Source organism: Chelon labrosus (genome assembly GCF_963514085.1).
Source record: "Chelon labrosus genome assembly, chromosome: 2".
NCBI classification, from domain to species: domain Eukaryota; kingdom Metazoa; phylum Chordata; class Actinopteri; order Mugiliformes; family Mugilidae; genus Chelon; species Chelon labrosus.
This window is the reverse complement of record NC_140338.1, coordinates 26,657,591-26,684,339: the sequence shown is the minus strand read 5'-3', so window position 1 is coordinate 26,684,339 and position 26,749 is coordinate 26,657,591. Positions and strand designations below refer to the sequence as shown.

Genomic DNA, 26,749 nt, shown 5'->3' with positions numbered 1-26,749 from the left:
GAAGGTCGTGAAGGGCCTTTAAAAATAAAAAAAAAATAAAAAAATGCATCCCCTCAGCTGTTTTCCCATTTTATTGCTTAAATTAAATGAGTGATATTATTTGAATTTCATTGTTTAAAAAAATCCCTTTTTACTGTACAAGTAAAAACTTATTTCTACGAAGTAAATTAATTTAAAATGGCACTTTTGACACCGTGATGGATTTATAATCCTAATATTGTATGTATTTATTTAAGTGAAAGCCTATTTTCTCTAAAATGTCGTTGCTCTATCCCTGATTGAACTTGTTTTCATACATAAATCAATTATTGATGAATGGACTGTTGGAATTATACAGTAGTCAAAGTTTGGATACACGATCGTCTTGTTTTACGGGTTCTACACACTTCCGGGTAGGAGGAGCTAATCACCGAGAAACTTCCAACCTAGCACTCCATCAAGTATGGCTGACCTGCAGAGCTTCTACACCAGGTGAGTCGTGAAATTCCTCAAAAATGTCGATGTAATAATCACCCAAAGCAATTCAGTGTCTTAAAACGAGGGGCTGAGTGTGTTGCTAGTAGCTCTAGCCTGGTATCTTTCAAGCTAAAGGTGTTGGCTCATGTTAGCTACGTGGCTAACGTTTGTAAATGGATCCCGGTGTCTGTATGCTAACGTAGCTGCTCAAATATATATGAGTCAATATGTTAATGGCCTATAACATATTAACTTCATAGTTTGAATTCGTATTTATGTCAGGAGGTCAGTGAAAGTTTAAGGAGTGTCTCCAGTGTAATTTTTATATGGGTACTTTTTATTTGGTCCTCTTTGTATTCGTGGCTGTGTTGACACAGGGAGGCAACGGGTAGGATGTGAAATCAGTTATCGATGCTTAATGTTTCTGTTCTGTACTTGAGGGCAAACAGTACAACCTAATTAAAATCACAGAGTGCATTTTAGTAACACGTCTGTGTCCAAAACGTCCCCAGGCATGTTCAAGCATCAAGAGTTAAGGTTTAACCTCACTATACCAGTTTGTTCAGATAAAACCAGTTTCTTTGTCTATTAAAGATTCCCAGCGATATAAAAGTCACAACTGAACACTGTGACGTCCCTGTCAGAGCTGCTTACTTTTGGAAAATCACAAGTCAGTACTGTTGAATGTATGATCAATAAACAGAGCAAAAAACGTTTCGAGTTACAATTTGTTTATTTTGCCAACAAACAAAAAAAAGTTCATGCTTGGCCTTGAATTCGGGGGTTCACTTCCTGTTTCCTAACATTGCCATGGCAACTGAGGCATCTCCATGAAAACAGGGCAAATGCAGAGGTGGCTGAAAGATGCAGAAATAATTTCTACAGCTACACTTGCAGTGAGTATATGGGCCAACTTTAGTAGGTTGATGTGTTTTGGCTTGCGGTCTCTTCAGGGTCATTCAGGTTAGGCCACCAGTCAAAACATGTTGGACAATAAAGTTGTTCTAGAGTTTGACCTTTTTTCACCTCTCTCCAGATGTGGCATTAATATCGTGTCATAATTTGAAATGGTTAAAAAGTCAGGAATTAGTCAAAGTCTAATAAAAAAAAGCTTTGCAACCAGTGCCCGTATATCTCACTGGGAGGCCCATAAACTGAGGTCATAGTCCTCACCGGTTCGATTCCAGTGGGCGCCCTTCACTGCATGTTGTCTCCGCTCTCTCAACCCATTACTTCCCGTATAGCTCCCCTAACCGCTATCTTATAAAGGCACAAAAGAAAAACCAATAAAAGTTTTGCAAGACTGAAACTACGTTTTGAAAGTTTATATAGGGTTTTGAAAGTCTGAAACAAAATCAAATCTCTTCAAATATTATTTTACTCACAGCTGCACGTTTTTTTTTTTTAAGCACATTGTTTGAGTTTCAAACCTGTCACTGTTCTCTTGGTGCATTTGCTTATTTCTCAGGGTTGAAACCTTGTAAACTGTGATCTGAAACCTGCTGTACATTAGGTTTGTAAAAAAAAATTTAAACTCTATTTGAAACTTTAAGCAATGTATCAAGAAGAGCTACAAATCAATGGCTGCACACCGAAAAGGGATATTTCAGACTTTCATTTTGGATGCCCTCAAAACTTCAGTCTTGCAATCAGCGAGACTTCAAAAACTGAGTTTTAATCTTTTAAACATATTTACTTCATTTTCAAATTGTGGTGTGATTGTAATCCCATATTCTTCATCCACCATTGGAAGTAGCTGAGCTTGTGCCAGAAATCCTGACTATAGATTCTTCTATAAATTCACACAGTAAACATTTGCGAAGAGAAGCCGGTGCTTGACCGAAGTTAGTGCAAACACAGATGCAGCAGAACTGGTTTTAAAACCTTCACCTTCAGTAAGCTCACCAATCAGTAATTACAGACCAGGCATTGTTCGTTTTTTCTTAATTCATTATTAAAGCTCAGATTCTTCCTCAGCTTTACAGGAAGGGGAGGAATTTGAGACCGTGTAATAGAGAGAATAGGAGGAGACTTGGTGAGGTCAGTTACTCATATGGGACGGAGGGGTTGGAGGGATGTGCAGTTCATTATGGGATGCGTGCGAGGAGGAACAACATGATGGTTGCAGCGTGTTCAGGGGAGCCGAGGCGAAGGAAGGGTGAATAGTAGAGTTCTTTCTACAGCGAGGCTGTGTTTGGGTTTATGCTGCTGCAGAGGGATTGGAAATATGGGCCATGCTTTCATTGGTGACAATAAGAGCTTTATTTCTTGGCCAAGTGTTTGCTAGTTTGTCTGTATTGCTCTGTGTGTAAGCGTGTTGGCCAAAAAACTTGTTTAGAGAGCTGCTGAAGAGGGACCTGGAAAAATATGTGATATATGATTATTTATTTCACTTCAGATATATATCGAATACCCTCTCTGCAAATAATTCTGTGAGCTGGTTTGCATTTATACCCTTATTTCTTTTCACAACATAGTGAAGTGAATGCATCGTAATATGACTGCTGCTCTAAATCTTATCTTAATGAAGGTTATGGTATTCAGCAGCTGTTGATTAAGCAGTGTTTTAATTTTTTTAGCACTAGTGAATTGTATGGTGTTGTACCCGCACATGTTTCTATTATTTCGACCAGGACATTTCAGTTAGTGGGCTGGGCTAAATAATAGAGACACTTGTTTAATCCAGTTAACGGTACCACAAACTACCTCCTCCAAAATGATTGTACAGCTGGATTACCACCTTTCTGACGCTGTTTAAATATCAACTGAACATTAGAGCGGTCATGAAGAAGGATTTAGTTCAGGACTGTCAGAAGGCATTCGTTTTTAACATTGTACCTGATGAACAGGTAGGGAGTGTATTTTGCCTAATGGCGATGATGTATCTAATGATTCATTTATTGCTTCATCTATTCTATTATTATAGGATTGTAGTTGGAATATTCTCCACTGCTCCAGTCTAAGATCTTCAGTGTGATTTTACAGCTTTTTAAAGAGTTAATATTTTAAGATTTCAAGGTAGTACTTTGTTCTACCGGTGAAGCATTTTTACTGCATCATACTGTTGGTTGCCCTTAGTAGCAAGGAAGGTCGAGAGTCACCTTGGTTGTTACGTTCTCTCAAAACAAACACACCTCTCGTATTTCAGCAGGTAGCATGCCTGTCCTGCCAGACCCAATTACCTGATTGTGAAACCCCAGATAGATCCAAGACTCCTCACTCAAATGAAAGTTAGCAGTGGCTCATTAACGACTACTACTCTCCACTCATCAAAGCCGTGCAAGTTCAGTCTGTAAATTCCTGCCACTGCTGCTCCACCTCGGAATTACAGGTTCATCAGGAACGCTTTGTTTCTGCAAATCATTCCAGACAATACTACCATGAACTGAACATCACATCCTCACTTTTGACTTGATGACAATGCATTTGTTACTTCACTTAATCAGCGCTGAGCATTTTACTGAATCCACAGAGGAGCAGTGTTTCCCTTAGGACGTTCTGTAGCCGAGGTATGAAAACATCCAGATCCTGACACATCTCTTTGTGTGATACGTCATTACAAGATGGTGAAATAGTGCCACAGTTTACTGCTATTTTACAGGAAAGTGTGTTCATGGTCATCCTGTCAGACATTGGGCATTGTTTTTGGCCAGTTCGGTCACCTTTGCACCTTTATACCACCGATGATCTCTTCACATGAAAATGATCAAAATAATTTGCCAGTGACGTGCAATTTCATTTTATAAATATCTTTAGGAGGGACCAAATCATTTAAAAACCAGCAACAATTTTAGGATCAAATTCATTCACATCACCAGTGGCCTTTCCATGGATGGAGTCATGATTGGAGGAGCAACATAGGGCAACTTGGTGCAGAAAACCCTCTAGTCAATCATTTATTCCACTAGAAGTCTTGCATTATGTAACACTACAACCATAGAAAACACAACCAAATAACCACAACTTTAGGTTGTCCTTTCACTTGGATCGTGAAAATAACACCTAATGTGATCCATATTCTCTTGTTTATTTATTTAGTTGTTTTATCACAATTCAGTTTTCATCAGTATTCAATTATTTGTTTGATTCTTTGAAGGCCTAGAGACCTAACCATAAAGCAGGGAGTCCAAGTAACTTGTATATATTACATTTGTTGTATAGTTCACACTGCAAAAAAGGGGCGTCTGAAAACAAGATAAAAACACTAAATCTGAGAGAAAAGGTACTCAAAACAAGTCAAATCATCTGTCCATTCAGCAAGATAATTTCACTTGACAAGATTTCTTGAATTAAGATTGTTAAATTTGATAAGTTGAACACTTAAAATAAGAAATTAACTCTTAAAACAAGATAAATTATCTAACACCTCTAAATCTAAGTTTTTTTTATCTTGGTAAGAACCAAATAATTTGCAGTGCATAAGTATGTAGCAATTTTTACCTAACAAGAACAATCCCAGTGAAATAAACTAATAAGATAAACAGAGCAAAGTCCCGCTAGCTTGTACGTCCTTTGTCTCGAGGAAGTAGGACGTGCCAGCTACCTACTCAGTATTCTGCCTGAACAGCACAACAAAGCTCTGTTGTCAACAAAGCACAATAGGAACAAGCAACTACTTGTCCCTACCCCATGTTCATTCTTTCATGTTCTCTAGATGATTTTTTTCAGTATTTATTTATTCAAATTATATATAATAGTATAATGCCGGTCCATTCTTAAAGTACCTCATAATAGAGAATAAAGGTAGTTGGACATGTGATTGGAATAAATCTAAAGAGAGGATGTAAATTGAAAATATTTTCGAGAAGCCCCACTCAGCAAACTTGGCAAACTAAATAAGAAGATAGATTGATGGGGGTTGGATAAATAAACAAGCTAAAACAAAGGCATCTGGACTTGTTTCCCCCACTCATCTAAGCAGCTTCTTTAGTTTTGAACCAGTCCAGTGACCTTTGTTTTAGCTTAGTTTTAGATATGCCTGTCTTCACGTGCATGATAGATTTGTTCAGTATTTGGTTTATTTCATGAGTATCTCCTTTAAAGCATCTCATTTAAGGTGGCTACATTAAAGGCCTGATTCCATGGTGCCATTTCTGTCATTGATATCTGCTCTGTTCTGTATCCGGGGGTGTCTTTGCTGCTGCTCTCCCTGGATTAGGTGTTCAGGAGGCCTCGGGGAGGTCCCAGAGAAGGGTCATAATTCCAAAAAATGATTAAATGCAAAAGCAAATAAGTTTCTGTGATTAAAGTGGTCCTGAACTGCACTTTCTTCTTTTTGGGTTGTACCATATCCCGCTTCATGCTCCTCACCTGACGTTCCTGTTTGTGCTCATTCCCAGGTTCTGGTAGCCATCGCCCTCCGCCTGCTCCTGACAGTGAGGATGAAGATGACATTTCCATGACCTCCTTTGGCATTACTGTCCGAGGCCTCCCCCTGGTCATGGCATCCATGACACAAGCCACCAACACTGACTCACGCTTCCACCTGAAATGGCGGGCGATCACTTTGGCGACCCTGCTTGCTCTAGTGCTCATTCTGTATCTGCACCGGACACTGGGGGACAGAGACACTTCACCCAGAAGTTACTACCAGAATAGGCTACATAGGCAGAGTGGCGGCGTGGATGACATCTTTAGGGACGCTAACGGACAAATTGTACAAAGCGACCAAAGGAGTAAAAAACCTTACAATGACACTTACCCGTTAAGTCCGCCAGAGAAGACACCACAGGGCATCCGCTACCGTATAGGTGTGATTGCAGACCTGGACACAGCGTCACGGAGCACTAAGGCTCAGACGTGGTTTAGCTACATGAAAAGAGGTCACCTCACCGTTTCAGACAGCGCTGACAGACTGGAGGTGGAATGGGATGTTGAGAGAGTGACCCTGGAGAGCCATCTAGCTGAGAAAGGACGAGGTATGTGGACTTCAGTAAGTTGTAGCATAGCATATATCCATTGTGTTTGTGTGCTCAAAATAACATGTGGGATAACTCTGTTGCAGGTATGGAGCTGTCTGAGCTGGTGGCATTCAACGGTCACCTGTACACTGTGGATGACCGTACAGGTGTTGTGTACAGGATCGAGGGAAGCCAGGCCATCCCCTGGGTTATTTTAACTGATGGTGACGGCTCTGTCTCCAAAGGTCAGTCTCCACTAGACCACTAGACCTTTTAAAGTGTCAAATGAGGTTTGCTTGCCAGAGTGCTTTTTTTGTTAAATGTTTGTATTTGTTTGTCCTGAAAGTATCTTTATTTTACTGAAAACAAAGAAGGGTACTAGAAGCTGCAAAGAATATTTCTTATGGTAAACCAAAGATACCCAATGCAACCTTTCTTAAGCCAGCAAACAAAAACAGGATCCATGTCTGGGAAAAGTCCTGTGCCTTTTCTCATTTGTGTTTTTGTTTTTCCCACGCAGGATTCAAAGCGGAGTGGCTTGCAGTGAAGGATGAGCACCTGTTTGTCGGAGGACTGGGGAAGGAGTGGACCACGACCTCTGGGGAAGTCCTCAACAATAATCCAGAGTGGGTGAAAGTCGTGGGCTACAGCGGTGACGTAGTGCATGAAAACTGGGTGCCAAATTACGACGCCCTGCGGACTGCAGCAGGAATCAAACCACCAGGTGCTGACGTGCTGTTTTTGTTTGTTCTTTACAATCCCATGCAACGGAGTCTCAATTTATTGGTACATCTGTATGATGACTGTGTTAAGAGCGATTGCACTCCTACTTAAAACCACATTCAGTGTTTATTAGATGTGATTCATCCGTTTTAATACAGAACTATGTGATTTACTGCTTTATTATTGATTGATACAAACAATATTTTGTGAATGAGAAGTCGCATACTGGCTGAACGTTAAGAACATTGTGTCTTTAATGATGGAAGTTCAGACTGAACTGCGATCAAAGCAAAATAGGCGAGCCGAGGTTTGTGACTGAATGTAATTGTGTCTCGCCCTGTTGCAAATTAGAAGCAAATTTTGGTGTAACTGTGGCATTAAGCTGCTCACCTTCAACAGACTAGACTCTAGACTATTCTGCAAGCTGCCCTAGAGCATAGGGCAGCTTGCATGAAGCCTGAGACAAACATTTAGAGCAGAAAAAGCTTCTGCTATTGCTGCATGCAGCTCACCAACACAGATGCACAAATAAATATTTTTATCGGCGTGTTATCCTGAGTTTAAAAGCTCGGCAGTAAGAAGAAACTGTTTACAGAGATTTTAGTGACTCATCCAAAGTAACATATTAACGTTTTTCTGCTCACATTTACACCCAGTACCCATAATTCTTTATAACCATTTCCGTTACTTCTTCCTTCAACATCTGTCGTTGCTCTATAGGCTACCTTATCCATGAATCAGCAGCTTGGAGTGAGCATCTCAAGCGCTGGTTCTTTCTCCCTCGGCGTGCCAGTCACGAGCGCTATGAAGAGACTGCAGACGAGCGCCGTGCCACCAACCTCCTCTTGTCTTGCCCCGCAGACTTCAGCCACATTGCCGTACGGCAGGCCGGACCGCTCAACCCCACCCACGGCTTCTCCTCATTTAAATTTGTCCCGGGCACGGATGACCAGATCATCCTAGCCCTTAAATCAGAGGAGGATGCAGGCAAGATTGCCACTTACATCACTGCATTTACACTAGACGGTCGGGTGCTGATGCCCGAGGCAAAGATAGGAGACGTGAAATATGAAGGGCTGGAATTTATTTGAACGCGACAGAGCTGAAGGGGCAGCAGGTGAAAAGAAGTGGACTATTACATTCCCTTTCAGTTTTACTGTGAATCATGTGACCCAAGATAATGATTTAAAGATTAAATGAGTCCTCAAATTGATTTAGAGGCACACGAAAAGATGAAGACAGGAGAATTTAGTGCCATCAACCACACATCTGCTGACTGAACAGTACGACTCCCATTCCACCATCGCACATTGGGCTTGATTTCTGAGTTTGTTTATGAAAACCTTCAAAGAACTATATACATCCATATACATCTCTGCTCTCCCATCTCCCATTCAAACACCAGGATTTTTAATGAAATTACAAAATCTAAAATACCATTAAGAATACATGCATTTATTTTGTCACGGTTGGGCTCAGATATTGGTGTAGAGATCAAGTATTGTAGAAGATCTATCATATAACACTCACACATTGAATTTGAGTTTGTAGGCACTTAAAAGCTTGTTCTTATTTGGAGCAGGCAAAGCAGACAATACACTAAATCTACAATTTAAAAAAAAAATGGCCATCAAAATCTTTCAGTTGGTCTCAAACCAGTTTTCCTGACAGAGAGCCTGTTCTTGAGGAAGTAGTTTGACTTTAGACACCGTCTCCAAACCGGTCCTTGAACTGCCTTGGTGGAAAAGGGGTCGGCTGTTAGTCAGCCAACACCAGAAGATTTTTAATGTTTTTAAAACCATAACTACTTCATATCAGCACTGCTACAAACAAACACCGGGAAATGTGGATCTTCTTTCCTGCAGCCACACTCTGCTGGTTAAACACTCAGGGGAACAAGGTTTAAGAGTGTAAAAAAAAAAAAAAAAACACAAATGAATGTCTTTACATTACTTGAAATAGGCTCACTCATTGCTTTGTTTTTCATTTTGCCTGTTTGGCCTCACTGAACTTTACCTTGTTATACTGATGTAATGGGTCCGGGCATCATTCGGTGGGTATCTACTACACTATAAATAATTCTGGGGAGCCTCTGCTCAAATGTTGATTCACAAATGTTAATAACTGAATACTCAATCTGCCAGAAAACAAGTGAAACACCAGCTGTTTTATTGTAAAGATGAATCATTAATAATCATAATTAATATATTCCTGTTGTATCCTCTCAGAATGATTAAAATTCCTTCACTTGTTTAAATGTCCTCCTGCAGTGAGATGTGTAATGTACACAACAAATCATAACATTGCATCCTGTGTGGTGTTAATATTTTTATTGTGCTGGTTTAAAACAAAATTATGACATTTCACGACTGCTATGTAAATCAATAGTAATTTCATTTCACAGTTACACAGATTTAACTATGCATTGTAAATACTTCATAGGGAAGCATGGCAACTAGATCGCAGATAGGGAAGGCGGTTTGGATCACTATAACATGCAGCAAAGTTACAACGGGCACGCCTTTAAACACTTCAGACCTGAGGGAAGTCTTTGTAAAGGGCCTTGTTCACAGGCTTGTTGCCATGATAAGGACGTTCTGAGGCAGACCGTCCAGTTGTATGGGTTTAAAGGAGCCAAGTTTGGAGTAAAAGTCGAGCATCCTCCGATCGCTCTGCCTCAGCTCACAAAATACTCCTCTCGACCCTGGAAGGAAAGATAAGATAGTGACAGTATTTTTGAATGGAAGTGTAAAAAAAAATATATATACAGTATATTTTATAGCATGAACATCAACTAGTAGACTAAATAGTGTTTGCAGGTGTGCAACTGAACAGCTCCCCCTTGTGGTGACTCTTCTGCCTGACGATCCTGAGATTGTGAACTAGTTACAGACCACTTCCACAGCTTGCATCACGAGTGATCAAATTCACAGTGTGAGGTCTCCGCTTACCGCTGCTCTTGATGGAGGACAAAAGCCGATCAATCATACGCTTGGCTGGAGATGGGTCAGTGACCCGGGGGAGCGCTTGAATGGCAACCAGGGAGGGGAACTCCTCAAACACCTTCTCACTTACTGCCCCCTAGAGGTAAGAAAGAAAATTCAGTGGAGTGATTGAAGTTGACAATCGTCTTGTATTCTGGAAAACGATCACGTCTTTCATCACCTGAGTCTTAACAGCGGCTGGTTTGGCGTCGATGAGTGCCAGTGCATAACCGCACACCCCAATCTCATCCTCCAGGACTAAAGCACACTGGGGGGAAGGTGAGATTTCCCCTGCTGACAGGCTGCCATGGGTCAAATGAAGCATTAAGATGGAGCTGATGATAAAAGCATAAATATTTCAGAAAGAGCAACAGACCATTTCTTACCCGTCGCTGATGAGTGGAGGCTGTGCCATTAAGGGGGGTTTGCTGCCTTCAGCTCTTTGCATCTCCCTGAAAATCCTCTGCACCTCCATCTAAGACAGGGAACAATACTTTATTACTTTTGTACTTTAACCAAAAGGTGACGCAAATCTTGAGGATCTGCCACCCTCACCTTGTCCTCAGGGCAGTAGGGTCGTATGCTGTAAACTGCCGTCATGGGAGGATGTCTGAACAGGTCCCTGTTACCATGTCCTGGAAGCATTCTCTATAAATACAACAAACAGTATAAATATTCACTACATCAGTACTTTACTAAGGATGTAACAATAGACAGGGTGTATTAGTGGCCATGCTTTATTAATGACAGTCATCCAATCACTGTTGAGGTTACCTGGAACTCTCCAGAGAGGCCTCCTCTGAAGCCCCAGGGTTCAGGATCACCGTTCATCACATGGGCCGAGGGTCGAGCCTGACCTCCTGTGGAAAACACCAACATATTTAAAGCTAAAGCCGGCAACTTCAGCCAGTAACACAACAGGAGAAGATTTCGTGAACATCCACTCCCTAAAATTTTGGTGTTAAGTTGCAGATTTCAACATGGAAGTCTATGTGGATTGACTCGCTTTTCGAGCCGGACTCAAGTGGCTTGCTTCTCACCTAGTGTTTTCACGTAAGCCCGAGCCAGTCCGACCCCGCTCTTGATGTCACAGATGTAGTTGTAGAGATCGTACAGAATGCTGCGGTTCGGGGCGTTCGACAGGCGGTTGAACATCTGCACCACCGCGTCGCACATGTCATCAAACTGCTGCGCTCTGGTGCACCACTCTGCTGTCTACGAAACACCAGGAAGTGAGGCATCTGTGCGAGGACAACAAACTATTGCATTTTGAAAAGATTCAAACATTACCTCGTTTGTCCCCGCAGCAGCAGCTTGACTGTGGTTTTTGAGCCAGTCCAGCTCTTGCAGCATGGTCCTGGCTGTGGTGCCGTGTTCGTAGGGCAAGTAGAAGAGGTCTGACAGCAACTTCAGGTCATCCAGTGTCAGAGGCTCAGCTGTATAGATTGGGTTCTCCCCAGGACCAGGAACATAGGCGGCCTCCCCTATGTCTGTCTGCATGGGCTCCTCATCTGACGACTCTTTCTTGAGGCGAGCTGGATGACAGGTGCCTAGAGGTAGACACAGTGCATTGACGCACTTTCTTTCTCACCTTGTTTCTGTGATATTATTAAGCTGAATCTACCTCCTGGTTGATCCGTACTCATGAACTCCTGCAGCCAGTCAGTGAGGGCCAGGGTCAGGGCTTTGTGGGGGCTGTAATAGGGGTCCTGCTCCTCTTCGCCTGGGGTTGGAGGTCAAAGACAGTGAGAGTGTTCAAGCTCTGTGCTTGTGCTACAATAATCCTGTGTTACACAACAAAACCACAAAATAAAATTACTTTGGTTGATCATCTTTCATACTGACAACCCGATGTGAGGTTTAAAATAATAAGTTAGAAAGACCAGAGTTAAGGTTAATTAAATCCATAAATTGCAACTTTCTACATTTCTCTGTGATCTACAAATACTATAGTTTTATTTTGTCTCAGCTGCTAGACTTGTGATGGCTGTTTTCCAAATTGTGCCACAGATTTGGACCTCTTCTGTTGGTTCTCTGACATTTCTGGCATTTCATTTTATTATGCTATGACAAATCCTGTTTCAGATTTGTTTTATACATAATCAGTGAGTGATAACTGATCACTCACCCATTTCCACATCTCTTGGTCCGCCATCAGCAGGTGACTTACACCAGGTTGCCAAAGTGTGGATGGCCACAAAGTTTGGATAAAACTCACAGTTGGGGTTCGTGAGCACGCCCCTCAGTTTGGGAATCAGCTCAGTGGGCCGATCCTTTTAGAACAAGATAATGTTCATCATTTCATAATACAGATATCGCGGTTAGACTGGAGTCAGTCTGTGATTCTTAAAATACAATGTACAATATACCTTATAGGGTCCAAGGAAAAGCCTTTGAGGATCATAATCATTGGCATGGATATTGTCCCAGATGACTGGTGCCCTCTTCAGGACGGAGGACACCTCCTCTATGGATTCAACAGAGATTTTGTGGGATACCACTTTTGGACCTAAATAATAGAAATAGAGAAAATTGTGTTATAATATCTCTGACTGCGTATGGAAAATTAAAGATCACGGAAACTGTGGCTTAGTTTAACCTTACCAGTCCAGAGTATGTCGATGCCAGGCAGGAGCTTCTCTCCCACAGTGTGCAGGTAAGAGGACTGTGATACATTGGGAGTACAGAAGGCAGCACAGTAATCTGGAGTTACAGGACAGAACAAGAGCAAATGCTGGGAATTAACATTTAACTCTCTTTTCTTCCTTGAAGATCTCAGATGACGTTTGAGTTTAAGCTAGAAGTTGACGTACAGTTATGCTGAAGTGTATGTAAACCACTACTCAGAACAAACTCTAGTTCTAGTCTGTTAGTCTACTTTTCATATGACACAAGACATATACTCAGTATACTCAGTTGACCAACTTGCAAACTGGAAAAAAATCATCCTAACTGTGAAGCACGGTGGTGGCAGCATCATGTTCTGCGTTTGCTCCAGGAGGGACTGGTGCACTTCAACAAACAGATGGCCTCACAAGGTAGGCAGATTATGTGATTATATTAAAGGAAATTTTCAAGTCGTCAGCCAGGAAAACCTTCTTCCAACCAGATAAAGAGCCCAAGCTTGCTTCCCAAGTTGTGGTAAAATAGGCGAAGGACAGCAAATTTGAGGTATTGGAGTGGCCATCACAAAACAATTACCACAATCTAATACAAAATTTGTGTGAGCGAGGAGGCCAACCAGCCTGGCTCAGTTCAGCCACTTCTGTCAAGAGGAAGGGGCTAAAGTAATTGTAGAAGGCTACATGAAACATTTGATCCAAATGAAACACTATGAAGTCATGCAACCAAACACTAACTGTATCTTAGTGAGCCACTGGGAAAGTGAAAGAGAGAATGTGAAAGGACAAAAAGCTGAAATAAATCTTTCTCTCTACTATTATCCTGTCATTACAGATTTTTTATAATAAAACAGAGATCCTATCTGACGTAAGACTGGGAATGTTCAGTTAGTCAGTGTCAGGAAATTCTGTGTGAACTGTAACCCTCCTTCTGAGCTTAAATGGACTGTACATCAGCTCCACTGTCTGACCTGTAGGGCAGAAGAGGAAGGTCTCAGGTTCCTTCAAGTGCTGATACACCTCATTAGTAATGGCCACCTGAGCGTGAGCGAAGGAGCTGAAAGCCTGTTTATCAGCTGGACACATCTCAGTCTCGATGTCATCAAAGAGTAAAGAGAACGACCTGCAGCCGAACTCCTTCACCTGAAGAGGAAAAGGGACACGCTGGGTGTTTTGTGTTTTTACCGGCCAATGTCCTCTTTGGTCAAAACGGTTCACTTTTATAACAGAAAAGGTTATTCCACCAGGAAATAGAGCCCTATTACCCGCAGCATTCCCATCAGCCGTCTGCTGACCTACTTGCACTTCATCAAGTGTTTGTTTTACTGCTGCACGTTTCATATAAAGTACAGAGGTGTGCAGAACAAAGCCTCCGGGAACCATATAGCTAAATACAACTGATGAGTAAATGGTTTCTCCTGCACCACCCTCCTCGCATCTGCTTACAAAGAACTACCTGATCCAGCTTCCTCTTCAGTGCAGTTACTTCTTTGGGGTTGGAAAAAGTAATGTCCAGACCGGGAGAGATTGCATAGATGAACTCGACGTCATGCTGTTTAGCTGCTGATATGAGGGCGATTAGCTGATCTATGAGAAGGGGAAAAAATCAATGCCGTTTCAGTCACTTCTCATCCATCAACGAACAAAGACATTTGTAGGACAGCAGCGAGGATATCAAATCAGCTGTTTTGTTCTTTGCATTGTTCCTGTATTGAAAACATATAAATGCAGAATTCTAATAATATGAGATGGTGTAAAGTCTTCTGATAGTGTCTGCGTTCACATGCACTGGGTGTCGTAAGAGGCGTAAAGGTTTCAAAAGTGTTAAGCTTCATCATCACTGCCCTTCAGTCTTGTAAGGTCGTTGATAACACCCAGGCAACCAGTAGAGACGCTCAGCGTTAAAGGTTGATAAATGATCCCATCTTTTTCATTTCAAGTGCTCTAAATAGTTGTTTTTTTTTTTTTTGGTAAGGTTCGTGATCAATTACCAATGTGTACTCCCAAGATTTAAACGCTCAGGTTTAGGGCACTTTACGAGTGTCCTTTTTAAGAGGATCCTAGTGATCAAGATATAAATGTAATAGCTGTGCCCTTGGTTTTGCAGGCCAAAGCTGTTGAGGATGTGCATTTTGAATATTTGCAACCACCACTTATTCTACAAAAAGTACTTTCCATCAGCAATTTTGGATATTTAAAAAGTCGAACCTCCACTTTCAAGTGACTACAGAGATTTGTGACGAGGTGGGACTCACCTGCCTCCTCAGCAGAGTACAATTCTCTCCAGTACATCCTATGTTTGTAGTCATCCTTGGGGGCGTACAGGTACGTGTTCAAACCCCACTTCTGCTCCCTGTAAAACCCGGCATCAGCAGTCGCACCAACGTTATCTTTTACGCCCATTTTCCGGTTCAGTAGGTACACTCGTATACTAAATCTTAGCGTTGTGACTGTTCTAAGGTTTAGTTTGCATTGAAACAACATCAGTAAGGGGGCAATTCAACTGTATGATCATTCTGGAGGATGCAGTTTCAAAATAATAGAAACGTGCCAGTACAACACAATATAATCCTGTGGTACTACAAACCACAGCCTCCAAAATGAAAATACAGATGCATCAACATCTGTCGCGGTTATTTTGAACTAATGTTGACTACTATAACGTTCATGAAGATGAGATTCAGTGCAGGACTGTTATACTAGAATGCATTTGTTTTCACTACCTAATGAAGCAACAGGTCAGTTGTTTAAATTCATGTTTGAATCATCGTGTTTACTCAATACTGTTGTCTTTATCCTGGAAACAAAATAAGGTACAGAAAAAACTCTATGGGACACCATATTTGATACATTTTGCATTATATTTTTAAAAAAATGATCTCCAGTTATGGTGCTGCAACCATTCATTGCTGGAGGCCACGTACCTTTTAAACAGCTCTGTTCTTTGCTCCATAGTCCATGGTCTACCATAAAAACCTGCGTCAAGCAAAGGTCAGATTTATGCACAGAAATTATCAATGTATGAGAGATATCCCAGATGCATGGCATATAGATGGTAACATCCTGGCTCCTCAGCGGGGGTCTGGACTCTTTGGGCCCCCCTGATCCCCGTCTGCTCACCTTCCACCACGCCGCTGATGAAGCGCCCCGTCCCGGTATGGGCTTGCCCCTCTGCACTGCCCGGCTTCAACATGTTTTCCTGTAAAAGTTTAGAGATCTCGTCTCTTTCTCCTGAGTGAGTTTAACAACGCTCAGACAGCTCTGACACAGCCTAACTGTCAGTCATGGCTTACATGCACTTTTGTAGTCTTCTCGCGCCTGCGCAGACCGGATGAGATCAAACGCCTCGGATACTGCGCAACATGACACCGATATCCAAAGTCTGAAAGCTGTAAATGTTGTTTGAATCAATAAGGCAGCTATTGTTTTAGTGAGGGCTGTAGTTCACCTCAGAATCATGTTTACTGCCTCTACTTCCGGTTGGACGTCTTAAAGAGACAGTATCCCCTGTGGCTTAAAGGGACAGTTCACCTGCTACTAATAAAGAGGCGGTAAAATCGTTTCAAACCATCACTTTTTTTATACATGTTTTTATTAAGTTTTACATTTGCTTTACCGTGTAATTCACTTATCTATATATTACTCATATATTTAACATTCACAAACAGCAGGGGGAATATTACTGCTGCTGTAGTCGCGTCTGGCTATGGGTCCCTTTAATTTTGTGGGTGGGGCATACTCTATAGAAGCCTGGTGGGCCCAGATCCAATGTTTTTTGTTTGTTTTTTTAATTAAAAACCAAGTTTAGCTTCAAGATTACTTTCCCCCAAAAGTTCTGTATATGTACACATCCTTATAGTATGTATAAAACTGTCAACCTATTTACTGCACTTAATCCATTCTGCGTACAGCTGACTTGCTAGGGTCCACCTAAACGATGCAGCAATCTATACTGCAGCTCCTTTGCTCAGTTACGTACAGAAATGTCTTTAGTGTACTCCCGTATTAGGTCCTCCTCTGTGGCAATATCTATCTCTACTTCAAGATCTTGAGCCCCTGCAATACAATGTGCCTTTCTAGGAATGTAAAAATGCATAACAACAGAAAATAAACCATATGAACTGTAAGACCAATAAACAGCCTTTATTTCAATGTACAAAACCTTATCAGTGTTCTGGAATGCAACAAAAATATGTCACAAATTAAAAACTGCATGCATATGAGTGCTACATATTTGTACATATAAACTATACACATAGAAACTGCATGCTTATATAGAATTAGAAGAGATTAGAGTTAGAACATTAAAAAAAAACATACAAATGTTTGCTACATAAGTACGAGCATGATGCTCAGAGGTTTGTCATCCTTTCTTCCTCCAGCTCGTGTTCTTGTCCTCCCTCTGCTACCTCTTTAATCCTCTCTGGGCCTGTTTCAGCAATGAATCGAAGTCGAGGTCCTGACACCTGCTCTTTGGAGGAGACGATTCTGCATCTCTGTTGGCATCTGAGGAAGACAACATCTCAAAGGTGTAAGACTTATTTTCATAGACTAGAAAACTTGATCTGTTATGACACATAGTAACCTGGTTCTTCAGTATACTGATCAGCCATAACATTACGACCAACTGGTTCAAATCATTCGTGACATGAATATATAATATTTTATTATCATGACATCTGTCACTAGGTGGGATATATTAAGCAGCATAGAATAAGATTATGAGTTTTCTTTCGGTCCGTCTTTAAATTATCGCAATAACGTGGATATTGGATTTAGCGACAAACAGCGGCAGTCTGCGCAGTTCATGTACATTAATTCTTAAAGTACTTTTGAGCCATGGCTTTCTATGGACAAATGTAATTAAGATTAAATAAAGTATCAGCGAATAAATCTAACTTAACGTAAAATGTTTGTAGCAATCTTTAAATTTAACTTTTCTAGCGAGCACTAAGAAAGTTATGCTAGTTCACGTTACGTATGGAGTTGTTTCCTTCGGGTTTTCGGGAATGGAAGAAGGTGACCTCGTCTGATAAATCATGTTTTCTCAAGTGTGTATGAATCAACTATCTGGAGAGCACATCAGGATGCAAAGAACACCACCTTCCCGTTACCATGGAGGTGTGCTTGGTCTACAACAGTTATTGAGGTGGTGGTACGCATCAAAGTAATATCCACGACCCAGGTTTCCCAGAAGAACATTACATCGCATTGAGATAATCAGTATTAATCACTTCACTGGTTGGTGGTTTTAAAGTTGTGGCTGAATGGTGAATAGGATGAATTGATGTGCTTGAATTTTTATCACCTAGATCAGCGTAGTCTGTATTACAGAACTGCCTTCTTCCACCAAAGCAGATGTCAAACGGCAGCTCGTTAGGCCTCCGTAGTTTGCTACCGTTATCAATGGCTGCAAATGCATCTTCATTGTTGTAGAAGGTAACGAAGCCATAGTGGTCACTGTGAGAAACAAAGATGGTGGAGATTAATAATGATGAACACGGGACGTAAGGCAGCTAAAAACTATTTTAAACACATTTTATCTTACCCTCTATCTCTGAAGTGAAGCGAGACACATTCCACCTCTCCGAATTGAGTGAAGCGGTCTCTCAGTTCTTCATGAGTCATGGACTTGCTGATGCGGCCGACGTACACAACCCTACGCTCATCCTGTGCAAAAAGATTCAATGCAATTACAACACACTAAAAAAAACAAACAAACAAGAAAACCCCCCAAAACATCAGATAATCTTTTACTCACTATGGCTTTAAGTTTTTGAATCCTGATCTCGTGCTCTCTCTTCAGCTTCCTGGCCTCTCTGCTGCTGCAGGGACATTAAGTTGAGATTAGAGGGAGACAGAAACTCCTTAAGTAACACATGTGCTATCAAGTCTTACAGTTTCACTAGATTTACAACTTATCAACAACATTAACTGACCTGCAAACATCTCTCCACCGCCTGCGGCATATTTGTGGCGATGGTGATCGTGATTGGGATGGGGACCTGGACCGAGACCAGGATCTCGACCTTGACCTGCTGTATCGGGACCTGGAGTGAGACAACCTGTGGCGCCGAGGAGGGGAGCGGGAGTAAGAGGAAGACGACGAACATGAACTGCTCTCTGAACGCTTGTGATGGAGCCTGTGAGACAGACAAAGGTAAAGATGATGGTGAGGGAAAACACTCAAGAATAAGTAAATACTCAAGCTGAATGATAGAAGATGAATACCTTGGTCTTTTTGGAGAGCGGGATGCAGAGCGGGATGCAGAGCGGGATGCAGAGCTGGAGGAGGAAGATGATGATGAAGAACAGGAGCTGGAGCTTGAGTCGGACCTTGTAGATCTTCTCCAATACCTCCTTCTGTCTCTCCCTCTGAAAGGAGGGCTGGGCGGAGGTGTAGGGAGGCCGCATGGGGGTGTCCTGTTTTCACCTGCACCATCAAGTTCTGTGTTTGAAAACTGCAGAGCTTCGTTTGTCAACCGCTCTGCCCCCGATCTGATCCAGGGTTCCTCTGAGTGATGCAGCGGCACAGACTTTGTAAGTCCAGCTGAGATCGGCTTTTTGCCTTCAACAGCTGAGTCCTGAGTAGTCACCTGAGGTTCAGTAGTGGTCTTAGGAATTTCCTTAAATGAGGCCTTAGCTCTGCTACGCGGAGAAGAAGTTAAAGGGGAATAATCTACAGGGCCGCCGCAGTAATCGTGATCTGAGGAAATATATGAATAAATGTGCGGAGAGTATTGAGCAGCGGGCGACTCTGACAAGCTTGTCTGAATCTTCTTGGACGGCAGAGGACGAGGGTCAATTATCTGAATGGCCTTAGGTGGAGGATTTCTGCGTCTGGAAGGCTGCTCTTGCTGAGTGCTCAGGATGATCTCAGTGCAGAGGGGCTCTGGGATGTCCACACCCTCCAGTGTTTGGAAATCTGGCAGATTCCTGACTGCTTTGTGTGTCCCAGGATTTTGTGAAGTGCTTAAAGATTCAAGTAATCTGGACGTCTTTTCTGATCCCACAGGATGAGTTCTGTCCAGGTCTGCGTGTCCGTCTGTTTGTAGGTTAGCAGCTAAATGAGCATGGGGCGTGTCCTCACACACTCTCTCCTCTTTAGCTGGAGGATGAAGAATAAAGACAGGTCACATTAGACTGAACATCAGCACGCATTAATACAGTTACATCAGTAGTCTGACAACTCACCCTGTGTCTCCTCAAACTGCTCCAGCAGGCTGGTCACGTCAGGGGCTTCAATTCCTAACGGGACAATGAGAAAACTGACGTTGGAAGATTTCCATCTTATTCACCATTAGCTTTAACACCAACAGCCCAGAGAGGAGACAGTTAGCTTAGCTTAGCATACAGACTGGAAACACAAAGATAGGCTGGCTCTGACCCCAGTGGCAAACTCTGGGGCTGACAAGGGAAACCAAAAAGCTGCAGTTCCTCAAATGGCCACTTCAGGAAGGCTCCAAATACGAGTCAATCCCCATAGACCTCCATGTTAAAATGCCCAACTTTACAGCAGAAATAAACATGTGCACACCTTAGCTCCACTTCAGCTACACATGGCAAGAGGGCGATGGCTTTAGCTGCCAACCTGAGCTTCACAACCACTGTGTATTCAGTCAATGGTCCGACCATTTTTAATCTGTTATCTCCTCCGAAGCTGAACAATGAACACCTAATAACTGTCAGTGCAATGTTGTTGTTTTAAGGTTAAATAAAGACGATACTGTATACCATGTGAGCTCTGGAGCTGCTTACAGTCTTTATGCTAGGCTCAGTTAACTGGTCTTAGCTTTGTTTATCACCTCCTAAAACTATTCCTTTCAGTCAAAGTCAACTGCCACCTGGTTTACCTGAGTCAGCTGTTGCACTCTGCCCTCCACAGCTGGTTTGAAGCACCGGTGGTTTCTCAGGAGGACAGTTACTGTGGGACACGTCTAGTAACTCCTCCTTCGTTACCAACATGGGACCATCTACAGGAGAAGATGGCTGACTGCAGTGTTGGGTTGAGGAGGGACGTATTGTTGGTGTCACTGTATCAGGAGTGTTTGGTACCAACTTGGTTTCTTTCGTTGGACTCAGACTACAATTCTGAGGCTGTGGTTTTATGCTCTCTGAAGTAGATTCGGTTGGGGCTGCAGTTATACAGGAGGTGTCTGGAGGTATTGTAGTGAATATGGCCTTATGGTGCAGTGTGGTGCAGTTCAGGTTACAATCCTTGTTCAGTAACAACGCCTGAGTCTTTGGCTCTGAGGTCTGTCTTTGAGGAGTTGCAGCTGAGGATTTATCTTGGATTTCTTTCAAGTTTCTGCAGAGAAACTCCACTCTGGACTCTGATGAGGAGTCGGCAGTGGATGCTGTTTGAAGGACTGGCAGGGGCACGAGGACAGGATTTGGAGGATCACTGCTAAGGAGTGTCACTTTCTTCACTGGACTTCTCTTACTCTCTGGCACAATGGCTTTTAGGTTAGCGGTGGCATCTGGCAGTGGACTGACAGGTGAGATGAGTTTGGATTCTGTCCTTGAGCGCTTTAATCCGCTGCGACGTAGACAAGAAGCAGCCTCTGAGGACCCGGGTGGCACAGAGGCACAATGGGATGAAGTCTTGTGATGAGGTTTATGGATGTGGTGTGGGTGTGTTGTCTTTGGCCTACAGCTGTTTTCTAAACAGAGGATGGGGGTCAGCTCCTTGGGGGGCTCAGAAACAGACGGCCACTTTGTGGTGTAGTTCCCCTGTGTCTCCACCAGGGGCCGTCTCTTCTGCCGAAGCTGTCTGTACTGTTGGAGGCTGAGTGATTTCGTCTTTGTCTCAGCTTTAAGTGCCTGCACCTCAGGCTCATTATGACTCATTTCTGAGGACAGTGTCGGGGGTTCAAGTGCTGAGTCGTCTGGATTCTCAAGTGCTTTCGTGCTGCTCACTGACTCAGTTTCACTCATGTGGCCACTTGTTAAAATGTCCTCATTCAATCCATTTTCCACTGATTCGTCAAACAGAGCCACTTGAACAGGGCCAAAGCTCACCCTCTTCTTCTCTCTGGATGGTGGAGGTCTGAATGAGTTTCCATTCAGCAGCACGCTCTTCAGAAGCTGGCCATTATCTCCTCGCCCATCTGCAGCGGCTTCCTCCTTTGTCTTTTTCACAGGTGTCTCATCATCAGATACAACATTTATCTCCTCGTCGCTCTCTTCAGTAGGCTGCTCATACTTCCACACCTCTTCCTGGGAGAATATGGTGTGGTTTTTCCTCAGCTTGTCCCCTTCCTCCACATGCAGCTTCAGACAGTAGGAGTGCATGATCTTCACCAGGTTGACGAGAGACGTTGAGGTGAAAACCTCCACTTCAGTCTCTGCTTTCTTAATGTCTGGAAGGCAACGCTCCATGCGCTCCTGGTCCTTTTCACCATCACTCTTAACTTTAAATGTTACATTTGGTGGTTTAGGTCTCTGCCTAAGTCTGTGAGCTACAGATGGTTCCTGAAGAGAGAACAGAAAAGACAATGAAATATCTAGCTGTCAAGAGTCTAAGCTTTTCACAGAAAAAAGTAGCGATGGAACCAGATTAGGATCGTTATCAGCGTTTAAACAATCCCCCACACATAATCTGTACATTCCTCCCTCATCCATCATCTCAGCTATCAATATAAGGGATCTCACGGTACAGCTGCAGCCAGTAACCTGCGTTTTACTACGTGGCAATCAAGCTGCACGACAGCTTGGTTCTCAGCCTCCTTTCTTCACTGTGTCTTGGTCTGTCTCTAATTATGCACACACAAATTATAGCTGAGCTGTTAATTAGCAGAAGGACACACCATTGCAATAATGTAGGGGACAGAGTCACTTGTGCTAATTAACAAGGGTCTCTAATAGCCATAAAACCCCAACAAACAAGCAAACAATCTTAATTTGTGTCTTCAGTCATCTGTAGTTGAGCTGATAATCAGCTGGCACAGGCCTAAATGGGACATCACATAATGTATTTGTATGATAATAATACCTATACAAATTTATATCACTGTTAAATCACAACAGCTTTAGATCACCATGGCCGACCATATTTACTTGGCCCTGAACAGAGGAACTAAGGCCCTGTACAGACCTGGTATTAACAAGCTGAGGATGCATTAGAGATCAGATCACTCAGACCTCATTTGGAGGTTATCTGAGCCGCTTGTGACCACAATCCTTCATCAGTGTGAACACACACGAGTCCTGGCCACACTGACAGACTGTTGTAGCCATTAACTAAATGAATAATAAATAAATACAAATAAGAATGAACAAATTGAGTGTCGAAATACGTTACATATTTCCTCAATAATGACCGTCTCCTATGTCAGAGTTCCAGATCTAATCTAAAGTTTTGCGCGGGGCTCTGAAATTAACCATCACAGCAGAGATAAATAATAACGTGCGATTTCTGTGAGTGAGAGAGACTTAACGGCTCATTATCCTCCACAATTTGCATCATGTCCCCATGTCAGGACACACGCACAACACCCAGCAGGGTATGCGGTTTTGAAACAGCGCTACATAGCAACCCATTAGAGACAGCAGCTGTTACAATATTCTACTGTAGCTCAAATGATCTTTGATCATAAAACTGTGATCAGGTCTTGAGTGGCTGGTTGAGGCACATTAGGAGAGTTGCATTTTAATGCCTGGTGTGAGCTCGCGTATTACTCAAGACCCATGTTAATACCAAGTCTGAATGGGACCCAAGTATCTATTAATTGTAAAGCACTACATGAATGGATTTATCATAATACATTTTAATCAAGCTACTGTTTCCACTCACCGCTGAGTCGTTCCTGTGCTCTGTGTGGCTGAGAAGGTTGGTGTCTGGCAGGGTGTCAAAGGGAGACAGAGTCCTGTCATCATCCTCCACACTGTCCAGCATCTCGGTCAGGGCAGACAGCAGGCTCTCACTTTCTTCCTCCATTCCCATCTTGCCCTGGAAGAGAAAACCCGAATACAAATAGATTGATTCGTTGCTCTGTGATATAATGCAAAGACTGATGTGTTATACTGTTAATGTACAAACTCCCAGGGAAGATCCAGGGAACGGTTCACTTCCCATGTTTACTTGGACACTAATATCCCACTAATAATTAGAACAGAAACACCTCATGTAACCACCTCAATCAGAACAGAGAGATCTGATCAGAAGACGTTTTCAGTCAGATTGATCACAGGTGGTGTAACTCAATAGAAAATATTAGCTCCCAATAACGATGTATATCTCAGTGGTTGGCATAAATCTATTTGACCTGTACATGTCTGCCTCACGTTGGGTAAACATCAAGTGAAGTGACGAATTTTCAGAAGGAACAGAAACATGGAGGTAGCACAACAACCAGCTGTTTAAATGTCTGAAAAGCTGAACGAAGCTAGAATTGAGATGGGCTACTTTGTTAAGGGACATGGAATCATCTTGATTATCATTGCCTATTGAACTAATTCAGGATGATCAATAAAGTTGTTGCAGTTCTTCTTTCTTCTCTATCTTTCTGGGAGAAGCGGGAAGAATGTCTTTGCTCTCTTGACAAGTTTCTACTGCGACTGGTGTTTGGGGCATGCAAAGCAAACATCTTATCAGATCATTTCATTTAGTGTCCATGTAAATAGTTAAGTTGGAAGCTCTAATAAGAATGATTCCAGGTGGATTGTAGAAACATTGTGAGGACGATCACTCATTCTGATTAATCAGCTATAACTCTGACCTCTGATGCAACGGTGCTGTCTTCAAAAATGGCCAGGATGGAGCGATCCACGCAGGACTGTGTGTCCATGTCCACGGCTCCCACATCACAAGCACTCAGGATCAACTGCAGACATTAAGATAAATATTAGATCTCCCATTTTATGTATATTTAATCACTGATCAGACGTAATGCTGCCTATGAAAAGCATTTAGACCATATTTATATTTACATTATATATTGTTAATTCATTTGCAGAAATGTTTTCAAGTTGAAAGCAAAGTAAATGATAAATACTGTGGGTGATGACAAATTTCCTAATAGAAAAATAAAACCATCTCTGTGTTTTAATTCATAAACATTTGAATATTTTAAACAATATGGTTACCCTGAAGCATAACAGTTAACATTTTGCATCAGGGACTCTCTGAAGCCACAAGAGATCTTTGGACAAACTGACTCAAGTATAAGGCTCAGTCTATGAATAAAGGGTGTTTATTTGGTGTTCAAGGAAGTGGACCCAGGGGCTGCAGAGGCGGATGTAACATCTGCACACGACCTGTAGGACGTTGGAGAGCTCTTATGTCCTATATTCATGCAACGATGCATCCGTACCTGAGATGAAATATGTTCAGCTAAAGAAAATAAATAAGGGATAACGAACAGGGGATAGTAGAGGGGGAGAAAACGAATGTGAACATGTTGTACTCCTGGAGGAACAGACCGGTTAATGTGTAAATCTGAAGATTATTGTAATTATAAGCACACACGGGTAATGTCATTAACTAGTTCGTCGTTAAGCTAATTCTGTACCGAATGATATCGGGCTGATCGCTCAGCTCAGCCAACTCCCTGATCACCTCCTCAGTAGTACTATGAGCCACGTGTCGCCATGCGCGCATGTGGCCTCGAGAGCCGGCGAAGCACGCCGAGCTAAAGCACCGGAAACCAGCGGCATGCGGTTTATAAGGTGACACATTAACTAACGAGAGCAGCCCGGTACCTCATTTGGGGTGTTGCTGGCCAGAAAATCGCTGTTGCCGGCGTTTAAATCCTCGTCTTTCCTCATCCACCGCGCCGCCATCTTGCGCGTCCTCCACATGGTCCGCTGGCAGGCCGGACGGAGACACGTGGTCACCGCCTGGCGGCACGAGGAGAACACCGACCTGGGATCAGATCGGAAACACCAAGCTCCGTTGCTGAGAGCGAGAAGACGGGCTAGAAACCCGACTCCAGGTCAGCAATTTGTAACTAGCATTTCCCCATTGATTTTAGATTACATTTTTCTACGAGTTAGCAGATTAAAGACGGTGTTTCTGTAACAATTATATAGTAGGTAACACGCATTTTGTATATATGTGCGTAAAATATCAATTTTAAGTCTTTAGGTTTGGCACTGTTTACATGTCATGTCAATATGTGAAACTTAATCATTCTAATTTCTTGTTAAACTGATGTAGTTTTTATTTTTTTGTACTATTTATTTATTTATTTATTTATTTATTTGCTTATTGCACAAAAGCGACACCTAGAGTCCACAACGACACACTTTTAAATCCCACGCATTAGATTTTATAGTATAAATTTATCATAACTTAAAAAAGCAAACTGCAGCAATTCATGAAGTTTAATTCCAGCAAAATAAATGAAAAACTGTCTGCTGGTACTATTCACGGTTACCTAACATTAAACTTATTATTAGTTTGGATCCGTTTTTCCCTTTATGGCTTTATTGAGGGTTTGATGGAGAGCGTTAATAGTGTATTGGGGAGTAATGTTCAAAATTTTCATTATGTGTTCTGTTGTTTTGTCTGAAAGTGTTGGACCGTTTGGTTTTAACAATAGTGTTACTAACTCCCATGACTTGAAATGGCACCTGCGGGACCTGTTTCTCCAGTCCAGTCTGTTTGAATGTGTTCAGGCCTCAGAAAGCATCAGCACTGTAGATCATTTTTGGAGAATAAACACATTAATGCATTTTTCACTCGTGTTCACGCGACTTCCTTTAGGGACCCGTACTTTGCAGTGACAGGAATCATCTTTCTTTCCTCTTCAACTTATCCAACTTCTCTCTGCGCTGCCTTACCTATAATAAACCCTTATTATACAGTATTTCTGAGTAATAAATACAGATGTCCAAATCAGTATTTTCAGCTGTGGTTGATTACATTTACATATTCAGTGCACCATCCTGTTTTCCCATTATGCAGCGATGATCAAGCTGTAAATGATTTCTGTAGGAGCTGGACTGTTTGTTTTGTCCAGACTGACCCACAGACATCCTGTTTGTCCCTCCACATCCACGCCGTATCCAGCTGAGGCTAATCAGTAGCAGTTAAAAGCTTTAGCTGAGTGAGTGAAATATA

The 26,749-nt window shown here is 42.3% G+C and overlaps 3 protein-coding genes across 6 annotated transcripts; 1 reads left to right on the top strand and 2 right to left on the bottom strand.

Moving 5' to 3' along the window:
• Window positions 1-229: 229 nt before the first annotated feature.
• cant1b (calcium activated nucleotidase 1b) lies at window positions 230-9,326 on the top strand. The gene is made up of 5 exons (XM_084566691.1): window positions 230-471; window positions 5,796-6,374; window positions 6,461-6,601; window positions 6,877-7,080; window positions 7,800-9,326. Exons 1-5 carry the CDS (start codon window positions 312-314, stop codon window positions 8,168-8,170), a joined length of 1,455 nt encoding a protein of 484 aa, XP_084422817.1. The 5' UTR covers window positions 230-311; the 3' UTR covers window positions 8,171-9,326.
• Window positions 9,327-9,399: 73 nt separating this feature from the next.
• ogal (O-GlcNAcase like) lies at window positions 9,400-16,157 on the bottom strand. Of its 3 annotated transcripts, none has more exons than XM_084566664.1 (17): window positions 15,805-16,157; window positions 15,609-15,660; window positions 14,940-15,037; window positions 14,141-14,271; window positions 13,656-13,827; window positions 12,668-12,766; window positions 12,433-12,572; window positions 12,192-12,336; window positions 11,688-11,786; window positions 11,354-11,613; window positions 11,104-11,278; window positions 10,838-10,923; window positions 10,619-10,711; window positions 10,450-10,538; window positions 10,245-10,365; window positions 10,031-10,160; window positions 9,400-9,783 (listed from the first exon to the last, which is right to left on the bottom strand). In XM_084566664.1, exons 1-17 carry the CDS (start codon window positions 15,875-15,877, stop codon window positions 9,647-9,649), a joined length of 2,100 nt encoding a protein of 699 aa, XP_084422790.1. In that variant the 5' UTR covers window positions 15,878-16,157; the 3' UTR covers window positions 9,400-9,646. The 3 variants fall into 3 exon arrangements, with proteins under 3 accessions (XP_084422790.1, XP_084422792.1, XP_084422791.1); XM_084566666.1 differs by lacking the exon at window positions 14,940-15,037 and having other exon boundaries at window positions 15,805-15,883; window positions 15,978-16,157; XM_084566665.1 differs by lacking the exon at window positions 14,940-15,037.
• A 645-nt stretch (window positions 16,158-16,802) lies between these two features.
• LOC311508987 (uncharacterized protein) lies at window positions 16,803-25,487 on the bottom strand. 2 transcript variants are annotated; one of them, XM_084573996.1, is made up of 11 exons: window positions 25,387-25,487; window positions 24,405-24,509; window positions 23,480-23,635; window positions 20,538-22,158; window positions 19,879-19,932; window positions 18,916-19,792; window positions 18,624-18,827; window positions 18,446-18,509; window positions 18,233-18,354; window positions 17,993-18,144; window positions 16,803-17,190 (listed from the first exon to the last, which is right to left on the bottom strand). In XM_084573996.1, exons 1-11 carry the CDS (start codon window positions 25,483-25,485, stop codon window positions 17,090-17,092), a joined length of 3,555 nt encoding a protein of 1,184 aa, XP_084430122.1. In that variant the 5' UTR covers window positions 25,486-25,487; the 3' UTR covers window positions 16,803-17,089. The 2 variants fall into 2 exon arrangements, with proteins under 2 accessions (XP_084430122.1, XP_084430123.1); XM_084573997.1 differs by having other exon boundaries at window positions 18,446-18,506.
• Between the last annotated feature and the right edge of the window lie 1,262 nt (window positions 25,488-26,749).